Raw genomic sequence first — 18,968 nt, 5'->3', positions numbered from 1 at the left:
GGAATCCCTAATTTCTTTATTTATTTACGTAATTATTTATTTAAAATTTTGAAATATAATTATGTGGTGGCCCAGCGAATACGATATTTTAATTATTATTTCTTACTCTGATATTATCCCTAAGTGGTAGTTCGAAGTGATAAAAGCCTTCACGGGAAGCGAGTTTTCACATTCAATTGTCAGAATGTGAACACTGTTTAGGAGGTGGAATTTATTTATTTATTTATTTTTGTTTTTCATCTGTAAATTATAAAATTAATCTTTAGGTTATAGTATAAATAAACTTTCCACATAATCTTCGTTTCAACGGTCAAATTCTTGTCCTTCATTACTCATTAAAATCTCTCTCTTTCTGTTACTTTAATATATATTTAATGTCAAATTAGTTAGGAAAAAGGACGTTGACATAGTAAAAAAAAATTGATAAGTTTAAATACGACTTTCCGTAAATTAATTAATATTGAATTTTTGTTTTTTTATCTTTACTTTCATTAACACTTATTTATCGTGTATACGATTAATGAAAAGTCTAAAGTTTATTTTAGATAACTTTTCCTTGTGTGATTACATTATCAATATTTGATTTCTCAAAACACTTTCAAATTTCAAAAACGAATATTAAATATTATTTATTTACCATAAATGAATTTTAGGAACCAAAATTTGTAGCTTTATATTATATATTGTAATGAAATTTAAATCAGTAGAAATATTTTACCTTATCCGAAATAAAATCTTTGCAATTAATAAGAAATAAAGTCGTTAATTTAAATTTTTTGAAAGATAAAATTATATATATATATATATATATATATGTGTGTGTATATATATATATATATATATATATATAAATACGTTGATTTTATAGAAACTAAAAATTAAAATATTTTATTGGTACTCAATATTTCTTTATGGTGGATGACATTCAGATATTCTTGATCCTGTGAATCAAGGTATGCTGCTTGTGCTTCTTATCCGGGCCGGGCCGAAAGAAAACGGATCTATCCAACTATGTTCGGTTTTGAACCGAAACCTCCAAAAGAAAAAGGAATAAAAGTAGGGTTTTCAGTCTATAATACCGAAATCTCAACTTTGCACACTCCGACCTTCTGCTTCCTCTGAAAGATACGCAGCTTTTGCTTCTCTTCGGGGTTTCTTCCAGAGATGTGCTGCTGTGTCTGAATCAGTTCTACTATGTGTATTTTCGCTTTGATTCTGCACATGCTTCTTTCTTCGACGAGGCTATCATTAAGCTGAAATAGTTTTTCCAACCAGTTGTTTCATTATTTCTATATGTCTTGCATTCGATTTAACAAAAGAAAAAACTATGCCTCTTCAGCTTGAGATTTCTAGGGTTTTTGTGACATTTATCTATTGTAATTTCTAGGGTTTTTGAAAACCTAGTGTGTGTGGGTGAATGTTGAAACAAGTAATTGGCCTCTGAGGATGATGAAACGTCTACTGATTTTTCTATGCGGAAAATGTATGGAGACCTGAACTGAAGAGGAAATTTCTAAAGTTTGTCTTAATATTGCCCATCAGTCCCATAGAGGGTGAACTGTCTTTTGTGAACATTATTCAACTGTTTTTAATTAAACCAGGTAGCCGAGGACAGATTATTTTGCTCCCGGTTTCATTTATGGACTCCATTTTCTTGTATGTGCATTGCACATCCTGTAATCTTTGAGGTTTTATTCCGTATTATTTTTTGAAAACAATGAATTAGCATCTGAGCATGATGAAAAATGTAACTTTCGTTCTCTGGTATTTTTATGTCGAAAATGTATGGAGACCTGAACAAAAGAGGCTTTCATATGATTGCCTTGTAATGTATATTCTCAATATTCATAGATTTTTGTTTGCTCACAACCAGAGGATGATGAAAAATATATAGAGACGTGAACTGAAGAGGTAATCTAATGTTTGTTTTGTAATATATGTCCTCAATATTCGTATGCTTAAGTTATGTTGTAGAGAATAGTGTTTGTTCTCTCAAATAATGTATAATACCATCTTTTACTTGTGCCTTCTTAGTCCAGTTATTCTCAAGTCTTTATTTATAAGAATACTTTGTTTGAGTGTACTGATGGGTTCATTTTTCGTCCTTTAGGGAAAAAATCTTGACTATTTCTCATAAAATGTAGATCACTGTATCTGATTCATAATTAATAATAGGCACAAATTACCCAAAACTATTCAAGTAGTCGCATATAATAAAAAGAAAAACTTATATCCTCAACTAACATTAACAAGGGTTTTCATTTCATATGTACAATAGATATAACTTTCCATTCAAATCACAGTTACAGGAAAACTTCATTTTTAGTCAACTTTAATCAATCACGTGATGAACACAAGTTTACATTAAAATAATGAGATTAAAAACATTAATTAATTTAAATTAAAGAGTATTGATTTAAATCAAAAAGCTACTACTGATTTAAATTAAATACTTGAAACTATAATTTTAATTTTCTATAATGTTTCTACATTAAAAATACTCATTTTCTATGACAACTGCAAGTGAAAATATGAAGCAAGTATTCTTGCCACATATACGCCAATAACTTTCTCCTTGGAATTGAAAATTAACTTCACAAAATTTCATATACACTAAACATACATTTTCTATAATTTTAATCAATAAAAATACACTCACGACCAATATATATGTTACATTTTTTTTTTGTCTGCAGGTTCTTAAAAAAAGAAAACAGATCATTTTTGTGTTAGAAACAGAGAGAAAATAATGCATAAAGTTATTAAGACCACAAAAAGTTTGTATAATAACTTCTAATTAGGATTAAAAGTTAATAATATGCAAATTTTATGAATGAAGTATACACAACTATAAAATAATGTGTTTTTATTTATTTTTTAAATTAAATGTAAATAAAACAAGTTTTATGACAAAAAAGAATTCAAACGTACAAATACTTAGTAAAATCTATGTATGAAATCTGTTTTGCGACTAAACTCAAATTTTCTAACATCAAATTAATTGCAAATTATGTAAATTTAATGAATCAGTTAAAAAAACTCAGTAGAATATATTTACGTAATATGGCGTTAAAAAAAAGAATCAAAAGATGTTGATAAAAAATAAGAAAAAGTTGTTGAAAAAATACATTAAATTTTATACGTAAGATTTTGGTTTATATTTTTTTAATTAAACTTATATTTCGACTTAACTATTTTTTTTATTAATACAAATATTACCTTTTTTTTTTCATTTGATAACATTATTTAGTTGCGTACCTTTTTATTTCTTACATTGCATAGCAAAGAGAGACACTAAATTGCAGTAACAAACAAGTAAGAAAATTGTGAGAAAAATTGAACCCATAGTAGAACACACACGAGGTTCATTAATGGTTGAATGCTCAGTGGTAGCGGTTGATTCAGTTGAGTTGACTGTTAGTTGTTGATTAGAGGGAAGCGTGAAATAGGAGAAAGCAAGGTTCTTTGTGTTACGATTACTTACCCATGGGCGTGTCTTCAAACGAATCGATACAATTATGCATTTTTGATCTGAGGAGAGGCCAGAATGAAGGTCAAGAACTTGATAAGATCCTCTTCTTCTTCCCCGCGGGCTTCCCCTTTTCCAAGCAACTCTCTGTCATTGGCCTCAGCGAAGGACTCATCACCTTCACAAGGTTAGGTCATCTTTCCTTCCATCTCTCTGTCTATTTGCTTTTTCAATTATTCAACACATTAATTAATTGATTCATTCATTTGTCTCAATTAATTTGCAGAATCTTCTCTCCTGAGGCTGCTTGCGAGGTCATCGAAGCTGAACTGCATTCTCATGTTTTCCACGAGGCAGAACCTGATATCTGGATGGTCATGGTCCGTTTTTTCATTTTCAATTTTTCTTTTCATTCACATTATTTGCAGTTGAAGTATGTATGTATGTATGTATTCTATCATTCATTTCGGTCGAAGACTCTGATTCGGTAGCCTAGCCCCAAAGGGTCGACTAGTTAGTTGTACTGTTGAACAGATTTACTAATATTAGTGAGTAAAAGCTTGCAATCCAATGCATTATCCAAACGAATAAATATGTGTTAATTTTTAATAATTTTATACACCAAGAAATGGATTCTTTTTCTTCTCTACGACATTCAAGAGATAATAGTTTTGAATCTTTGTGGGGTATCTTTGTTTGTTAATGCTGAGGTCACAACAGAGATGACATCCAAACCTCTTCAAATAACTCACTGTTTTGAGGTTTATTCTGTGATTACATTAGTTACTACACTGTACATACGAAATACTGATTGCTTCCGACACTGCACTGCCTATGAAGCTAGCTCATCAAATTAGCCATTTTGTCAATACAAATAGTGGGACATTGCTCCCATCTGATGGAGTCCTTCATTATCCAATCAAATTTTGCAATGTCAGAGATGTAATTCGTCTTGAACCTTTTGGGTTTAACCGTCATATTAATGTGAAGTTTATACACAGTCAACCATTTATAATTCACCCTTGGAATGACTTTTAAGGTAATTATTATAAAAAATCCCCAAATTTATCATATATGATGATACGTGATTGAATGAAAGTACAGAAAACTTTTCCCTCGTCAATACATTTCAATTAAATTCATAGGTTAGGACTATTTCATTCATTGCATTTTTGTTTCTTCGTTAAATATTTAACTGGACGAAATTCAAATTTCTTAAGGATCATGTTATTGAAGGGCAATGTTGCTTCACCTATGTACAATTTGGAGTAATATGAGGTTGTTACCTTGTAGGTGGTGGAGAAAAGCAATGATTCAGAGCCTATCTGGAGAGATGATGCATTAAGAAAAGTTCTCAAGGAAATTCACTCTCTTTTTGTAATGTTTCATGGATCTATAAGAGAAATGCTGGAGAAGGAACCCAGTGGAGGACTAACAAGACGGCATTTATATTCCTTTATTATGGATTATCTGAGGGGTAAGTCATCACACAATTGCATGCCTATGAAATTGATAAGTTATTATATTTTCATTAGAGTTATGATTCAAAATATTTCATTGTAAGCCATAATTGTCAGCATGTAAAAAGCAGTCTCCGTGGGATAATTGCTGCTGTGGTAATGGTGAAGTTGCTGTGTCAAACGGTTTCATTTGGCTCTGTGCTACCTGGCTGATGCTGAAGTAGCTGTCTCTCAAACCTTAATTCTTAATTTTCTCTTTGAGGCAGATTTTCTTGCGGGGAAAAAGCTTCTTTTACCATCCTTCCGTGATTGCTTAAAGGAACGTGGAACTGTGCAGATGCTGACAATTAGTCGGGAGGCTGCAATTGAGGTTCAGGTTAGATATATTTAAAGTTGTAGTTTGAAAAACTACCAAACTTTTCCAAAACTAGGACGGTAGCACTTCAGAGTTTTTAAGTTGTAAGTTTTTGATAGCTATTTCACGTGTTCCTATTTGTCCTGCCCTTGGGTCTGTAGTTGATTTGGGTATCATATATTGCAATTTGCCTCACTGTTTCTCTGTCCCTCTGCTTCATCCTCTTTCATCTTATTTTCCAGGTTACTTATAGAGTCTGTTTGCTTTTATATTTTATTATTGTTCTTTGGGAATGACAGACTTTTGAGTTTAGTTTGATAGGCCTCTTCGGAATTTGGATTTTCATTTGAGAGGGAAAATTGTGGTGTTTTAGTTTTATACTAAAATACATAGAAACATTTGGAGAGTCTAAGTTGGTCTCTCTGTCTGTCTAATTTAACTTAGCAATGCTGTTTCTGAATCACAGCAATTCTAAAAGGGATAGGATTATGAGTTGTACAAAGAACAGAATTGTTAGTGCAGAAGTTTTGTGCTTGTCTAATTTCCTTTTTGTTCCACTTACCCTTTTATTCCACTTACCCTTTTATCTTTTTCGTCAACTTCCTTATTAGCCTGCAAAATAATTGACTAGTGTTTGTCGATAAATATTAGTAACAACTTTAAGTGTAAATATGAAATGAAAAAGATGAAATTACATACTTTATTGCACCTGTTATCATTTTTTATTCTTATATATTATTTTATCGCACCAGCTGTAAGTGTTAGCATATTTACAATGTTCTCAAAGTAGATTAAGTTTATAAAGTTAGACCCAAGAAGAAAAATAGGTGATGCTTTATGTCATCACTTATTTTTAATTTACAATATATTTTTAAAAATTATAAGTTAATGTTCATTATTATATTATACTAAAAACCTATAAATGTCAAATTTATCTAAATTTTAATGTACATGAACGTCAAGACAATATTATGTAATCCAACAAATAGATTTGGTTTAATTCATGTTTAACAATTACCCAGCAATGATTAGGCGATCAAGATTAAACATGCTTGAATATTTACATTTGATGTATATGTTTGTGTTACGATACTATTTTTAACTTTCCATGTGTTATGAATTTTGTACGTTTTCATTCCACCCTTGGGACGGAAAAGGAAGTTTGAAATGTTGATGTTGTTCTCTCTTGTTTTTGCAGTCCCTTGCCAGAGTGCTTGAGTCTTCAGCTGGGAACACTCTCTGTTACTCCTTGATTTTATTTCAAGACCTGCTGGTGTCTACTACTCTATCTCCTGTATGGTTTATTACTAGAATTTTTTATTATTGAAGTTGAGTGGACAAAATGATTGGTCATTCATTAAGTTACTTAATTATCCTGGACCATGTTATCAGGATGACACCATAAATTTATTCACATATGCGGTGCTAAGGTTGACTCCCCATGCTCTATCTTCTGGATCAAGTTCCTGGTCCTACGTAAGGAAAGGAATTACTGCATCCAATGCTGCCTCTGAGTCTAACATGACCCATCCAAACTCTATGTCTGAAAGTTTTTATGGCTCATCTGATATATCCTCTGGCGAAGATGACCACTATCATGTTGTGAGGCCCTTACAGAGTGACAAATGGTCTAAAGGAAAAGATGGTTATCTTGTTACTGATTTATGGGGTGCAGAAGTTGGTACGTGGGTGTTTGCCACTCCAACAGTTTGGCTTCAACAGACAGGAGAGAAAATGTATCTCTGTGTTTACCAGCATAGGAGCCTTACTTTAATGCTTATGATTCCTGTATCATCTGTACCTAATGGGGAGCAAGGTGTGGCAGAAGTCAGGCAAAGAATCATTGAAAATGTCAGTCTTATACGGTTAATTTTTTGTTTCCTACTGATTCTGTTGCTTCTGCACATAATATGAATTGACTCATCATTCTAGTATTTTCTACTATCATGTGCTCATTAAGCAGAATACTTGTATGACTATTTTAAACCAATCAAAAGTATTTAATATTTTTGGATGCTCAGTTTTATATCTGCTGCTAAATATTCATCGCTGAACATGATTCCACTTTGATCTGCTTGATGTCTGATAATCTATGTTTGATTATGCACTGTGCAGCTTCAGTTGGAAAGCGCATGAAATTGAACTCGGATATTTAGCAACTGTATCTTTTTCCCTGATCATTATCTTTTTTTTTTTTTTTTCCTTTTGGCTGAATACATCAGGCATCACTTAAGATTTTGAAAGTTGAAGAGAAGCTATCCAAAGGATGGGGCGGTGAGAATGCATATCACGTTAGTGGGTACCGTTACTTACTAGTAGATGGTGATAGAAATGTATCCAGGGCTTCTCCGGCAACAAAAGTTACAACTTTAACAAAGGTGTGTGTTGGCATCTACTGTGTTTTTATTTCCTTTTCAGATTCATTTTTATCGATGTGATATTAGTTTTATAAACTGAAAGATATAATTTGTTATTCGTATGACATTTTTCTGTGTTCGGCAATATAATGGTCATGTCACCAGAGCTCTCATTTTCCTGTAGCTGACTGACATGCAAAAATTTTGAAATTTGGTTCGTTTTTGTGTCTGGAGCAGGAATCCTTGCTTGCTATGAATAAGCTTAGGCAAGAGGTGGAGTTGGAAAAGAGTAGAGCGAAACTGGATAGGTGTAATTTTGAAAAAGATTTAGAGATGTGCGTTAGAGCAAAAAATAATGCATGGGTTATTTCTCGAGTCACAAGAGGGAAGGAGCTATACATGGTTCTAGAGAAAGCCAATGAAACCCTTCTATATGCCTCAGATGCTGTTGAGAAGTTTAGCGACAGGTATGCTATTGGTTTCCTATCTTTAGTATGATCAATAGTGTACTTCCATGCTCAAATTACTATCCTTATTGAGAAAACAATTTTTTCTTTGAATGAAAAAGTTTTTCTGAAGGTTTTATTCTATTCTATTTTATTTGGGAATCCAAGATTATACTACCCAAAAAACTTTAGCATAGAAGTAACTTCTAAGCTTAAAATCATTATATATTTTCAAACAAATTTAAATTTGAAGCTTGTATTTTAATTTTAACTTTAGAGTTTACGTTCTAATATGAGTATACTAGCATAAAATCTTTAAAATTTCAAACATTTATTTTTATTACCTGGATCAAAAATATTCTTTCCTAGATTAATTTATTTTACTTTCTATTAGATATTAATCTGCAGATTATGATAAGTTTGATGATAACAACAAAATCCCATTAAACTGGCTAAAAAGACGAATTGTAATGTTCTTTCATGGTTGAGCATGGCAGGTATTGCGATGGAACATTTTCACTGGACTAAAGAAAACCGAGTATACGCATCCTGGAAAGAGCACGTTAGATCTTCTAACTAAATTCGAGAAAGTAAGAAAGAATACTGCTGTGTGTATATCTCTATGTATATTCAAGTGTAATTCGTTTATACCACCTTTTTTTCTAATAAGAAATTTGATCAGTTCCCAGAGAAATAGTTTTACGTGATGTTTTCTAATAAGAACTGCTGATAAAAATAATCAAATAACAATAATAACTCTTTTGTTTAGCACAGTATTTATAAGAGGCTCTACTTCTAAGTTGCATTTGAGATCAATTCTTTATTCTGTCTCTCACTTATTATTATATGTGTTAGTGATAGAATATACTTACAAAATTATTATCACATTATGTTTAGAATAATTAACTAAAAAACCTAGTTGAAAACTGAAAACTGAAAAAGTAGACCATAATAATGTTTTGTAAAACTAGCTAAAGTTGTGAAATGGTAAAGAAACAAAATTAATTATATTTTAATATTAATATTATGTACTTACACATTTTTAATTATAAATTTATATTTTTTAGTTTTTTTAAACCTTCGTAATCCATTAAATTAAAAGAAATTAAAATTAAAACTTGTGTAAAAACTTATTCTTCATCATAATTTAAAATAGTTATATTTCTAATAAAAAATGAATAATTCACTAAAATAAAAAATTGAACAATTAAAAAAATAATAAACAATTATAATATTAAATTAATAATGCAAAATATAAAACACTAATTAAATAAATTCTCTAAAGTGAATATTATGATAGCATAGCTTCGTGGTTCACTTTGGGAATAATCAGCGGCACCTTCCGTCCATACGAAATGGGGAGCTGTTGCTCACCGCCACCGTTCCCGATCCACCGCGGCAGGCCGGACTACTTGCTGATGGAGGCGTCCGCGCTGAAGACCGCGATGTTGATGCCGTCGATGCTCTCCGCCTTGGGCTCGAAAAGTGAGACGTGGAAGCAGTGTGTACTCAAACACGAACAACGACGCCACAAGCACATACAGAACCTCCATATTTTATCATTTTCCCCCTTGGTTTGTGAGGAATAGTTTTCAGCCGTGGGGACCTTCGGTTCTGGGAGAAATCGGAGAAGGAAAAGGTGAGAAAGCTTGAGTGCGGTGGGAACGGTGTCGTCCAGCTTCCGTTGTCGTGTCTCTCAACACAAAAGAAAGAGACGGTGCTTTAGTATAAAAGGAAGTGTAATCAGTAATAGCCTAAAAAGACTTATCAAGTAAGAGCAGACCGGGCCGAATGAATATGGGCCTATTCAATTATGTTTGGTTTCAACTTAAGGCTGTTGCTTCCTGCACTAATTGAAAAAAAAAAAAAACTAAAATATCCTTTATTACTACACTGCACGAAAAAAGCACATTCCAAACTAGCTATTTCCTAAATACATTTTAGGTGAAGTAATTTATTCAGAAAATATTACATGCATCCCGAAAATTTTATTCCAAAAATCAAGATTGTTTTAGGATATGTTTCGTGAAAATTTTGTTTAAGAAATTCTGTTCCAAATATCTTATTTCAAAAATTTAGAAAAAATTGTAGAAAAATTATAGAAGATAAAATAGTTGTGTTAAAAATTTGGGGGTGTGTCAAGATATTGTCGGGGTGGAGGAAGTAAAAGCCTCAACTAAAACCTCCATAAAATTCGAGGGAATATAATTAGGGTTTTCAGTATAAAACCAGCTGGGTCTGCATCTTCACTCTCTACTTCGCAACTTCAGATCTTCTTCGTCGTCTGAATCTAAGGTAAGCTGCTTTTGCTTCTCTTTGTTGTTTCTTCGAGATATGTGCTTCTGTGTCTTAGTCTGTTCTACTATGTTTCCGCAATTGATTCTGGACATGCTTCTCTCTTCGACGGGGGGTCTTTTGAGCTAACATTATCGTTTTTCTAACCGTTTTTGTTTCATCATTTGCATTCGATTTCAAAAAAAAAAAAAGGAAAAACTAATTCAGCTTCTAAGCCAGGAACCTGAGATTTTTAGGGTTTTGAAACTGTGATTTTTTGAAAAATCTTGTCTGTGTGCATTGAATTTTGCAAGCATCTAATTGGCCTCTGAGGATGATGTAAAGTATAACTTTCGTTCTACCGATGTTTCTATGGGGAAACTGTATGGAGACCTGAACTGAAGAGGCTTTCTAAAGGTTTTTATTTATTTTTTTTAATATTCCCCATCAGACCTTTCGAGTGTGAACTGTCTATTGTGCACATTATTCAACTGTTTTTAATTAAACTATGTTGCATAGGACAAATTATCTGCTCTCAATTTCATTTTGTGGACCGTCTATTTTGTTGTGTGTCTCAATTGCCTGTCCTTTAACTTTCGAGTCTTTTGTTCCATATCTTGAAAACAATCAATTAGCCTCTGAGGATGATGAAAACTATAACTTTCGTTCTCCTGAATTTTTCATGTGGAAGAACATGGAGACCTGAACTGAAGAGGCTTTCTAATGTCTTTTTTCTAATACATGCTATCAATATTCATTTCTTTCAGTTGTGCTGTAGAGAATGGTTTTTGTTTGATTACTTCATGTATAGTTGCACCTTTTGCTTGTGCCTTTTTAATCAAGTAATGGAAATCTATCCCTGATTTTATGCTTGAAATCAATCAAATTAGTCTATAAGGATGATAAACAAATGGATCTAGATTCTCTTCTAGGTTTTTGGTGATGTCCCTTTAGTGTGCCATCAAAATATAGTGATGTTGACATATTGGGGCTTATAGGAATTAGGGCTTAAAATTTCACTGATTTTGATATATTAAAAAATTAGTATATCAAAATCAGTGTATTCTAAAGGCAAAAAAGAGGGACAACATAAAGAATTCGGCAGAAAATCCTAAACATATACTTTCTGAGTTGTCCATGAGGGATTTAAATGGAGACCTGAACTGATGAGGCTTGCTATCTTTTTTATTGTTATTACGTTGCAGTATTTCTTATTCTCTGCTTTTATTTTAGGTTTATGTTACTGTTTTATTCGATTCACGTTTTAATCTATCATTTAATTTATATATTTTTTTCTTATTTCAGTTTTGACTTCATTTGAAGAGTTTCTGGACTGCCATTCCTTCCAAAATGAGGTAATGATTGTCTAACTCATCAACTGTGAATTGACATCATCATTATTATTACTATGAATTTTTCACATTTTTTTCTCAATTACTAACAATTTGTGTTCTTTTCCGTTTTTTGTCTTCTCAAGCCGGCCAATGGAGGAAGATGTAAGTTCTTTTAACATTCATGCGTGTTTGGCTATATGCCTGTATGATCCCTTGAACTCAAAAGTTGTTTTTGTTCCGTATACGTTTTTCTTTGATTGTATTTATTTGAATATATAAATCTGTTTATGCAAATTGAATCTCTGTTGTGTCATGATAACGTTTCAAATTTGGTTATAAGTAGCATGTCTTGTTGTCAACTAGTAAATGTTAATCTGTTACGTTTTGAAGCTTTAAATTTAACAGCGACCTTTCTTTACCATGTTATTACTTGTCATAAGATGACATGGATCAAACAACGTCTTCTGTGCCAAAATTATTACCGGTTTCTTCTCAATTTTGAATGAGATTGGATTTCATGATGTAGTGTTGTTTATCAATTTTTTCTAGGGGCTTAGACTAGCTATGGGTTACTATCTTTGCCAAGCTAAGATACCTTCTTTTACAGACTGCAGCTAAGAATGAGGAAGAGGAGTTCAACACTGGACCACTATCTGTACTGATGATGAGTGTTAAAAATAATACCCAGGTATATGTTAATTTTAAGTATTATCTACTATTTTCTGGGGCAGCCGTGGAGGTATATTCTATCTAACTCAACTTTACTGAAGGTATTGATAAATTGTCGGAACAACAAAAAGCTTCTTGGTCGTGTTAGAGCTTTTGATAGGCACTGCAACATGGTTCTTGAAAATGTCAGGGAGATGTGGACAGAGGTATGGTTTTTCTTTTAAATTAACTTCCCTTGCATTTGTTACACGAGCTTAATGATCTATGCGCGGACAATCAGGTGCCCAAGACTGGTAAAGGAAAGAAGAAGGCCCAGCCAGTGAACAAGGATAGATTCATCAGCAAAATGTTCCTCCGTGGAGATTCCGTCATCATTGTTCTTAGGAACCCTAAATGAGATTGTGTAATCATGTTGTAGAAGGAAATGGCTATGTAGTATTTGCCTTTATTATCTCTTGAAATTCTTGACAACCTTATATGTAGACATTCTGCTAGCCTTAAAACTTTATTTTTTAGACATTGACAGAGGATGTAGTTGGTATTTTGATGAGGGCGCCCCAGAACAATTTTACCAATATGCGGATGTACCTATTGACGTGTACATCTAATGCTTTGTATTGTATGGGATAGTTTTAAAATGTATAGTTCGTTTTTTTGTTCTTTCTTTTCTTCTAATATGCACCATACGTAATTATACTGTATTTTATTTTATATATTACCTATCAATATGTTAATTCCCAGTATTTTTCCTTTTATGTTCTTGCAATAAAATGGTATTTTTATTTTTTGTATTATTGAAGACATTAGAAAATTTATTGCGTTGAATAGTAATACTTGTTCATGTTGACAATTTATTAGGTGATTATTGTAGTTTGTTTTTCTCAAGGGAACAATTTATTGATGGTAACAAATGAAATTTAACATTTTATTGGCATTTGTGTCATTACCGATACATAATCACAAACATTTTAAAGAAAAGTAAAATAAAGTTGGTTTCTCCATAAACTAATAAAACAAATTTAAAAAATTTATATTAAAGATATTTATTAACTTTTACATGTAATTTTAATTTATGAAAAACTAATTTTATTACTATTACTATTTCTTTTAACTTCGTGCGTCTATGTGGAAGTTGCCACCCACATAACTAATTGATTTACTAAATAGAAGAGTTCTGGATTTCCATATTTTGATTAGGAGGCAGGTAGTGTCTTTCTAAGTGAGAAATAAAGTAACACAAAATAAAACTGATCATCAAATTCTTTATTCAAAAGATCAAACATCAGATGATTCTCCTCTGTCATAATCTATGGTTGTTCCCTGAAAAGGATTTTCATAAATTAGGCACGAAGACCTTCGAAAAATTGTTTCCAGCTAAAGTACTCCCACATTGTTAAAAATATCCTTGGACTAGTTAAATGTCCCAAAAGAAACTAATAACCTCATAAAACTAGCAGATACAAAACTGTTTCTAAAGACGCGTGATCTTTAATTTAAGTACCACATCCTTGAAGCGTAGAAGTCAAAGCAACATCTCAGCAATCTGGATTGCGTTAAGTGCAGCTCCCTTGCGAATTTGATCCCCACATACAAAAATGTCCAACCTGTGTGTATATATATGCACCACTTATGTAAAATGCTAGTGAGAAAGAACAGTGCCAATTGAAAATTGATAATTGCCATGGAAGAGATTTACCCTTGATTCCCATCTTGAGACAGGTCCTGGCGAATCCTACCAACAGCAACATCATCCTTATTCGACACTTCCAATGGAGTGGGAAAATGATTGGACTCACGATCATCAATAACCACTACACCTGGAGCATTCTTTAAAATATCTCTTGCAGTGTCCTGGAATTAAAAAACAAATGAACTCATACATGAAATATTGTCTTTTGGAGAAGTTTTCTGACTCAATTCAAAGTGCATTTTAATTTTTCCCGATATAATCAGGATTTGGGGCATGCTAAGAAAGACGAGATCTTGCATGTTCCATATATCGGTGAAGAAACAGAAACAAGATCCTCCAGATATAACAAAATGCAAAAGCCAACACATTATAATCAAGTTAATGACTACAGAAAGAATGATCATCTATAGTAAATGATTTTTGTGATGAAAGAACAAAATAATGCGTAGCATGATATTTTTCTATATCCAGCATCAGAAAGCCCACATGCAGTTTGTCATTGCTGGAATAATCTATCAATTGTAAACCCAAAGACAAACAGACTTAGATGCTTCAAGAAGACCAGTAACATGAGAGCTTTATAGGAAGTTAGGTTATACACTTTCCTATCTTCTATTCAATCCTGACTTTGCATATATTATCCTATACATATGATATTTATAAATGATAATCCTATATTTAATAATGATAAAATTTTAGCCCTGCTGAATCATTTTTTATATAATAAAATAATCAAGGTATAATCCTAAAACCAATTCTAGCAACCCCTAGTATGTGCCATACACTTCAGATTTCAAAATGCTAATCAGTTTATTATTCTGAAAAATTAACTTAAGGCATATGTGAACTGTGGGCTAGATCTCAAGTCTGATCTCAGCTTCCTAGGTCAAATTCACTAAAACACGGTAGCAGAATATTGCTAGTCATTGGTCTGCAGAACTTCAATAAAGTATATCAAACATTTTAGCTAACGAATTATTATATGAAACAATAATATGCAAGAACTTTTATGTGCAAACTGGCAACAATGAGATTTGAAACAACAGCCCATGCAAACTATCAGAACCTCCCACCATTACACCAATCTTAGTGGATTGCTTAATGTGCATGTAATGCCGTATCAATTCAAATCCAGCAGATTAAACAACAAAGAATGCAAATTGCATTTAATGGATCTGGGATACAATTATCTACTCGGATATGGTGCCCCTAAAGAAGACAACTAAAAGTTTGGCAAAGGCATAAAGACACAGCATGACAGCATGAAGTACCTCGTCAAGTGGATTTTCAAATTGAAGATTCACACTCTCAGCATGAGCCCGCATGACAGGAACTCGTATGCATGTGGCAGTTACTTTAACGTCCTTGTCATTCTGTAAAAGAGTAAGAAAAATATAAGTAAGTATTACATAATGCAAAATAAAAATAAAAAAACCTAATAAACAGTTTAAAAAGATTCAGTTGCAGCTTACCCAGATTTTCCTTGTCTCCTTAACCATTTTCATTTCTTCTTCGTTATATCCATTTGAAAGAACAGATGCATTATGCGAGAATAAGTTAAAAGCATACTGCAAAACAACAACTCCATCAGGAAGTAATTCTGGAAGCATCAATCACAAGAAAGGCATATCAGAATTGTGCTAACCTGTCGATTAAATATTTTACACGTGGGTGGTTTTCCTTCCAACACCTTTCAGTCAAAAAGCCCAAAAGAAAATCACTATTAAATACCATGAATAAAACCACTTTCTTCTTCACACAATCTCAATGGTAGGTACAGCTCAAACCAAGCTAACAAACTACACAGACAAAGCTTAATCCAAACCTCACGAGTTTGCAGCTCGAGCTCTTCCATTGCAGCAGCACCAGCACCACTGGCAGCCTGATAGGTACTGACAACCATTCGTAACACCTATAGTATTCAAGCATAAAAGCATCACAAGACAAAGCACACGATTACAAAAAAACATATAAATTTGTATTATAATAAACTAGTATTCTTTCTAAATTTCTAACCGCTGTTCAAAAATCATAACAAATAAACACTTTTAATCAAAAATCACTTTTAACAACTAACAATATCATTTTAAAACATTATTGAAATTGAAGAATATTCTGATTTACAATATAAGAGTAGATTGAAAAGGCAAAATTTGACCTTAGCTCGTCGATGAAGTGGGGTAGCGGCCATCAAGCAAATAATGGTGGAGCAATTAGGGTTCGCAATGAGCGCGCCTTTTCCCGTTCCAGCTTTGATGTGCTGCATCGCTTCCGGGTTCACTTCGGGAATAACCAGCGGCACCTTCTCGTCCATCCGAAAGGCAGAGCTATTGTCCACCACCACTGTCCCCCGATCCACCGCGGCGGGGCCGAACTTCTTGCTGATGGACCCGCCGGCGCTGAAGAGCGCGATGTCGACGCCGTCGAAGCTATCCGCCGTGAGCTCCTCCACGACGTAGTCTCTGTCCTCAAAGTTGATGCGGCGGCCGGCGGAGCGCTGCGAGGCCAGCATTTTGATGGAGCGGTAGGGGAAGTCGCGGTCGGAGAGGACGGAGAGGAACTCCTGGCCGACGGCGCCAGTGACGCCGACGACGGCAATGGAGGGGCCATCATCGCGGAGGGACATTCGGACCCTGGTGGGCCTTGAGGTGGGCTTGTGCCGGGCCGGAAGGAGGCCCGATAGGAGGTGGTTGTGGCGCGAAACGGAGAGTGAAGCCATAACGCGGTTTTGCGTTGGTGTGGGTGAGTTTTTAGGGTGAGCAGATGTATGTTGTTATTTGACGGCTGACGGATGAGTAATAAGTAACTATGGTCTCCACTGAGGTAAGTGCTGTTCAATTTTGAAGCAAAGTTCAATTTGTGTTTTAAAACATACTTTATAAATATTTAAATCAAAGTGTTATATTTTATAAAATCTAATAAAGTTATTTTAAATGTTAGAGAAATAACCTATCCACAACGACATCATTCAAGATAATTACAGTACAGTATTTCTGAATAGACAGATGATATCAAATTTATTCAGAAACATTAATGTTAATATCTTGTTATCAGTAGTAATGTTATTTTTGATATTCTTACAAACATTTAATTAGAGACACTATCTTTATTAATTTAGTTAGATTAACCTAATTTTATATTGACCTGTCATTCTTTAAAAAAGAAGCTAAATATACAAATTATTCTTTTATTAATAGAAGTATTCTATAAGTATAAAAATTAAATAATCAAATACGTATTAATATCTAATATTTTATCTATTTATCAATAAAATATCTGATTTATAAAATAATAATATTTTTATAATTATAATAATTTATATTAATAATTTTAATATATTTAATTTAAGTTTAAATTTATATAATAATAATCATATATATTTAATATCTTTTTAAGAATTATATATTTTTCTATATGTATATATATTATGGTATACTATTATTTTCCAAATAAAAATACTGATGTATCGGAGGTGTCCTATCTGATACACATATTTTATCTTAGTCATAGCATAAAACCATTCATGCATATAATATAGACGATTTTCAGATTTTTTAAATTAAAAACTCAATATCAATTACATGTCTTTATTGTCAAAATAAATTATATAAAGATGGTAAATAAATTATTAATAAGGGAGATTTTTTAATTTTATTTGTTGAAATTCTATTATAAATCAACTAAAAAATGCTGATTTTTTATTATTTAAGATGCAATTTGTGGTTGTTAAAAAATTTGCTTGATAGAGTGCTTTTTTACTTTATAAGAGATATTTGTGTGTGGGTAAATTCTAATGTATAAAAGATATCGAAATGTTGTTTTTTTCTTTTGTATTATTTGAAACGTCCATATTTAATATAATCATTCTTGCTTATAACTACTAGATATATTTGAAACGTCCATCTTATTGTAACTTTAAATTCTCAAAATTATTTAAATATAAATGTACATCACCTATCATAAGTATATATTTTGGAAAATTCATTCTCAATTTTTTATGTCAAAATAGTTCTTTCCACTTATTCTAACTTCATAGTCAAACCTTCTTCGTATATTATTTTTTGTGATTATATCATTATTGATATATAAAATATATTTTTTTTATGATAAGTTTTGTATTTAATATTTCGGTCATAATACAACCTTAGATATCCCTCGCCACATGCTTATAAAATGATCAAAGCATACCTATAAAAGGCCAAAACACACCCATAAAAGGGCAAAGTGCACATAAGATTACACTACAATGTTCTTCAATAAAATCACATTACAATATATAACCTCATGTATATCATACATTTGTGTATACATAGTCATATATCTTATAGTCATCATCATCTCATAGAATGACCTTGTTTCCTAATCCAAAAGGAGAATTTCTTTACTTCAATGATCACATAATTTGAGTACAACAATTGCAAAAAAAAAAAAAAATTAATACAAACTCTCTCTTGGTTGAACCTTTTATGACTTGAATAAATATTTTTAAAGGAGAGAGACTTCAGCCTCTCCCTCGTTGGAGCGGTTTAGTAATGCTACTTGTTGTAATATCTAATAAGTTCTTCAAGCATATGATGAATTACTTTTGAGAGATATGAGGAAGGAGAAAACTAAGTGGCTAATAATAGCTACGTAGAATATGATGAATAGCGTATACAACTTAGTAGAGGTGTGTCCTTAAACTTTCAAAGTCTCAAGAAGCTGTGTTTCATAGTTCTCTCAAACTGTTATTCTCTTACAATATTTCCATTTGACCTTTCTGAGATTAAATTCCTAAAGCAACTTTGTCTCGCTGGTTGCTCAAAGTTGGATAATTCCCCAAATTGAGGACACGATGGAAGAAAGATCTAGCGGTGCTCATCTTAGACAGCACATTCCTTATACTCTTTTACAACTCCTCAATGGAGAAAGTAA

At 32.4% G+C, this 18,968-nt stretch overlaps 3 protein-coding genes across 4 annotated transcripts; 2 read left to right on the top strand and 1 right to left on the bottom strand.

Moving 5' to 3' along the window:
• The first annotated feature begins 3,282 nt into the window (after window positions 1-3,282).
• LOC106763791 (vacuolar fusion protein CCZ1 homolog B-like) lies at window positions 3,283-8,886 on the top strand. Of its 2 annotated transcripts, XM_022782131.1 has the most exons (10): window positions 3,283-3,656; window positions 3,756-3,849; window positions 4,763-4,946; window positions 5,047-5,085; window positions 5,196-5,305; window positions 6,483-6,578; window positions 6,677-7,135; window positions 7,507-7,662; window positions 7,879-8,108; window positions 8,585-8,886. In XM_022782131.1, the coding sequence occupies exons 1-10, from the start codon at window positions 3,487-3,489 to the stop codon at window positions 8,613-8,615; spliced, it is 1,569 nt and encodes a 522-aa protein (XP_022637852.1). In that variant the 5' UTR covers window positions 3,283-3,486; the 3' UTR covers window positions 8,616-8,886. The 2 variants fall into 2 exon arrangements, with proteins under 2 accessions (XP_022637852.1, XP_014503435.1); XM_014647949.2 differs by lacking the exon at window positions 5,047-5,085.
• Window positions 8,887-10,246: 1,360 nt separating this feature from the next.
• Window positions 10,247-13,027, top strand: LOC106763873 (small nuclear ribonucleoprotein Sm D2). Its single transcript, XM_014648041.2, has 6 exons — window positions 10,247-10,382; window positions 11,667-11,716; window positions 11,839-11,857; window positions 12,303-12,383; window positions 12,466-12,570; window positions 12,645-13,027. Exons 2-6 carry the CDS (start codon window positions 11,712-11,714, stop codon window positions 12,759-12,761), a joined length of 327 nt encoding a protein of 108 aa, XP_014503527.1. The 5' UTR covers window positions 10,247-10,382; window positions 11,667-11,711; the 3' UTR covers window positions 12,762-13,027.
• A 569-nt stretch (window positions 13,028-13,596) lies between these two features.
• LOC106763748 (aspartate-semialdehyde dehydrogenase) lies at window positions 13,597-16,859 on the bottom strand. Its single transcript, XM_014647912.2, has 7 exons — window positions 16,213-16,859; window positions 15,880-15,966; window positions 15,700-15,744; window positions 15,527-15,622; window positions 15,326-15,427; window positions 14,061-14,215; window positions 13,597-13,968 (listed from the first exon to the last, which is right to left on the bottom strand). Exons 1-7 carry the CDS (start codon window positions 16,771-16,773, stop codon window positions 13,887-13,889), a joined length of 1,128 nt encoding a protein of 375 aa, XP_014503398.1. The 5' UTR covers window positions 16,774-16,859; the 3' UTR covers window positions 13,597-13,886.
• Window positions 16,860-18,968: the final 2,109 nt, after the last annotated feature.

The sequence above is a fragment of the Vigna radiata genome, chromosome 1, assembly GCF_000741045.1.
Source record: "Vigna radiata var. radiata cultivar VC1973A chromosome 1, Vradiata_ver6, whole genome shotgun sequence".
NCBI lineage: Eukaryota > Viridiplantae > Streptophyta > Magnoliopsida > Fabales > Fabaceae > Vigna > Vigna radiata.
This window is presented reverse-complemented; position numbering and strand designations above follow the sequence as displayed.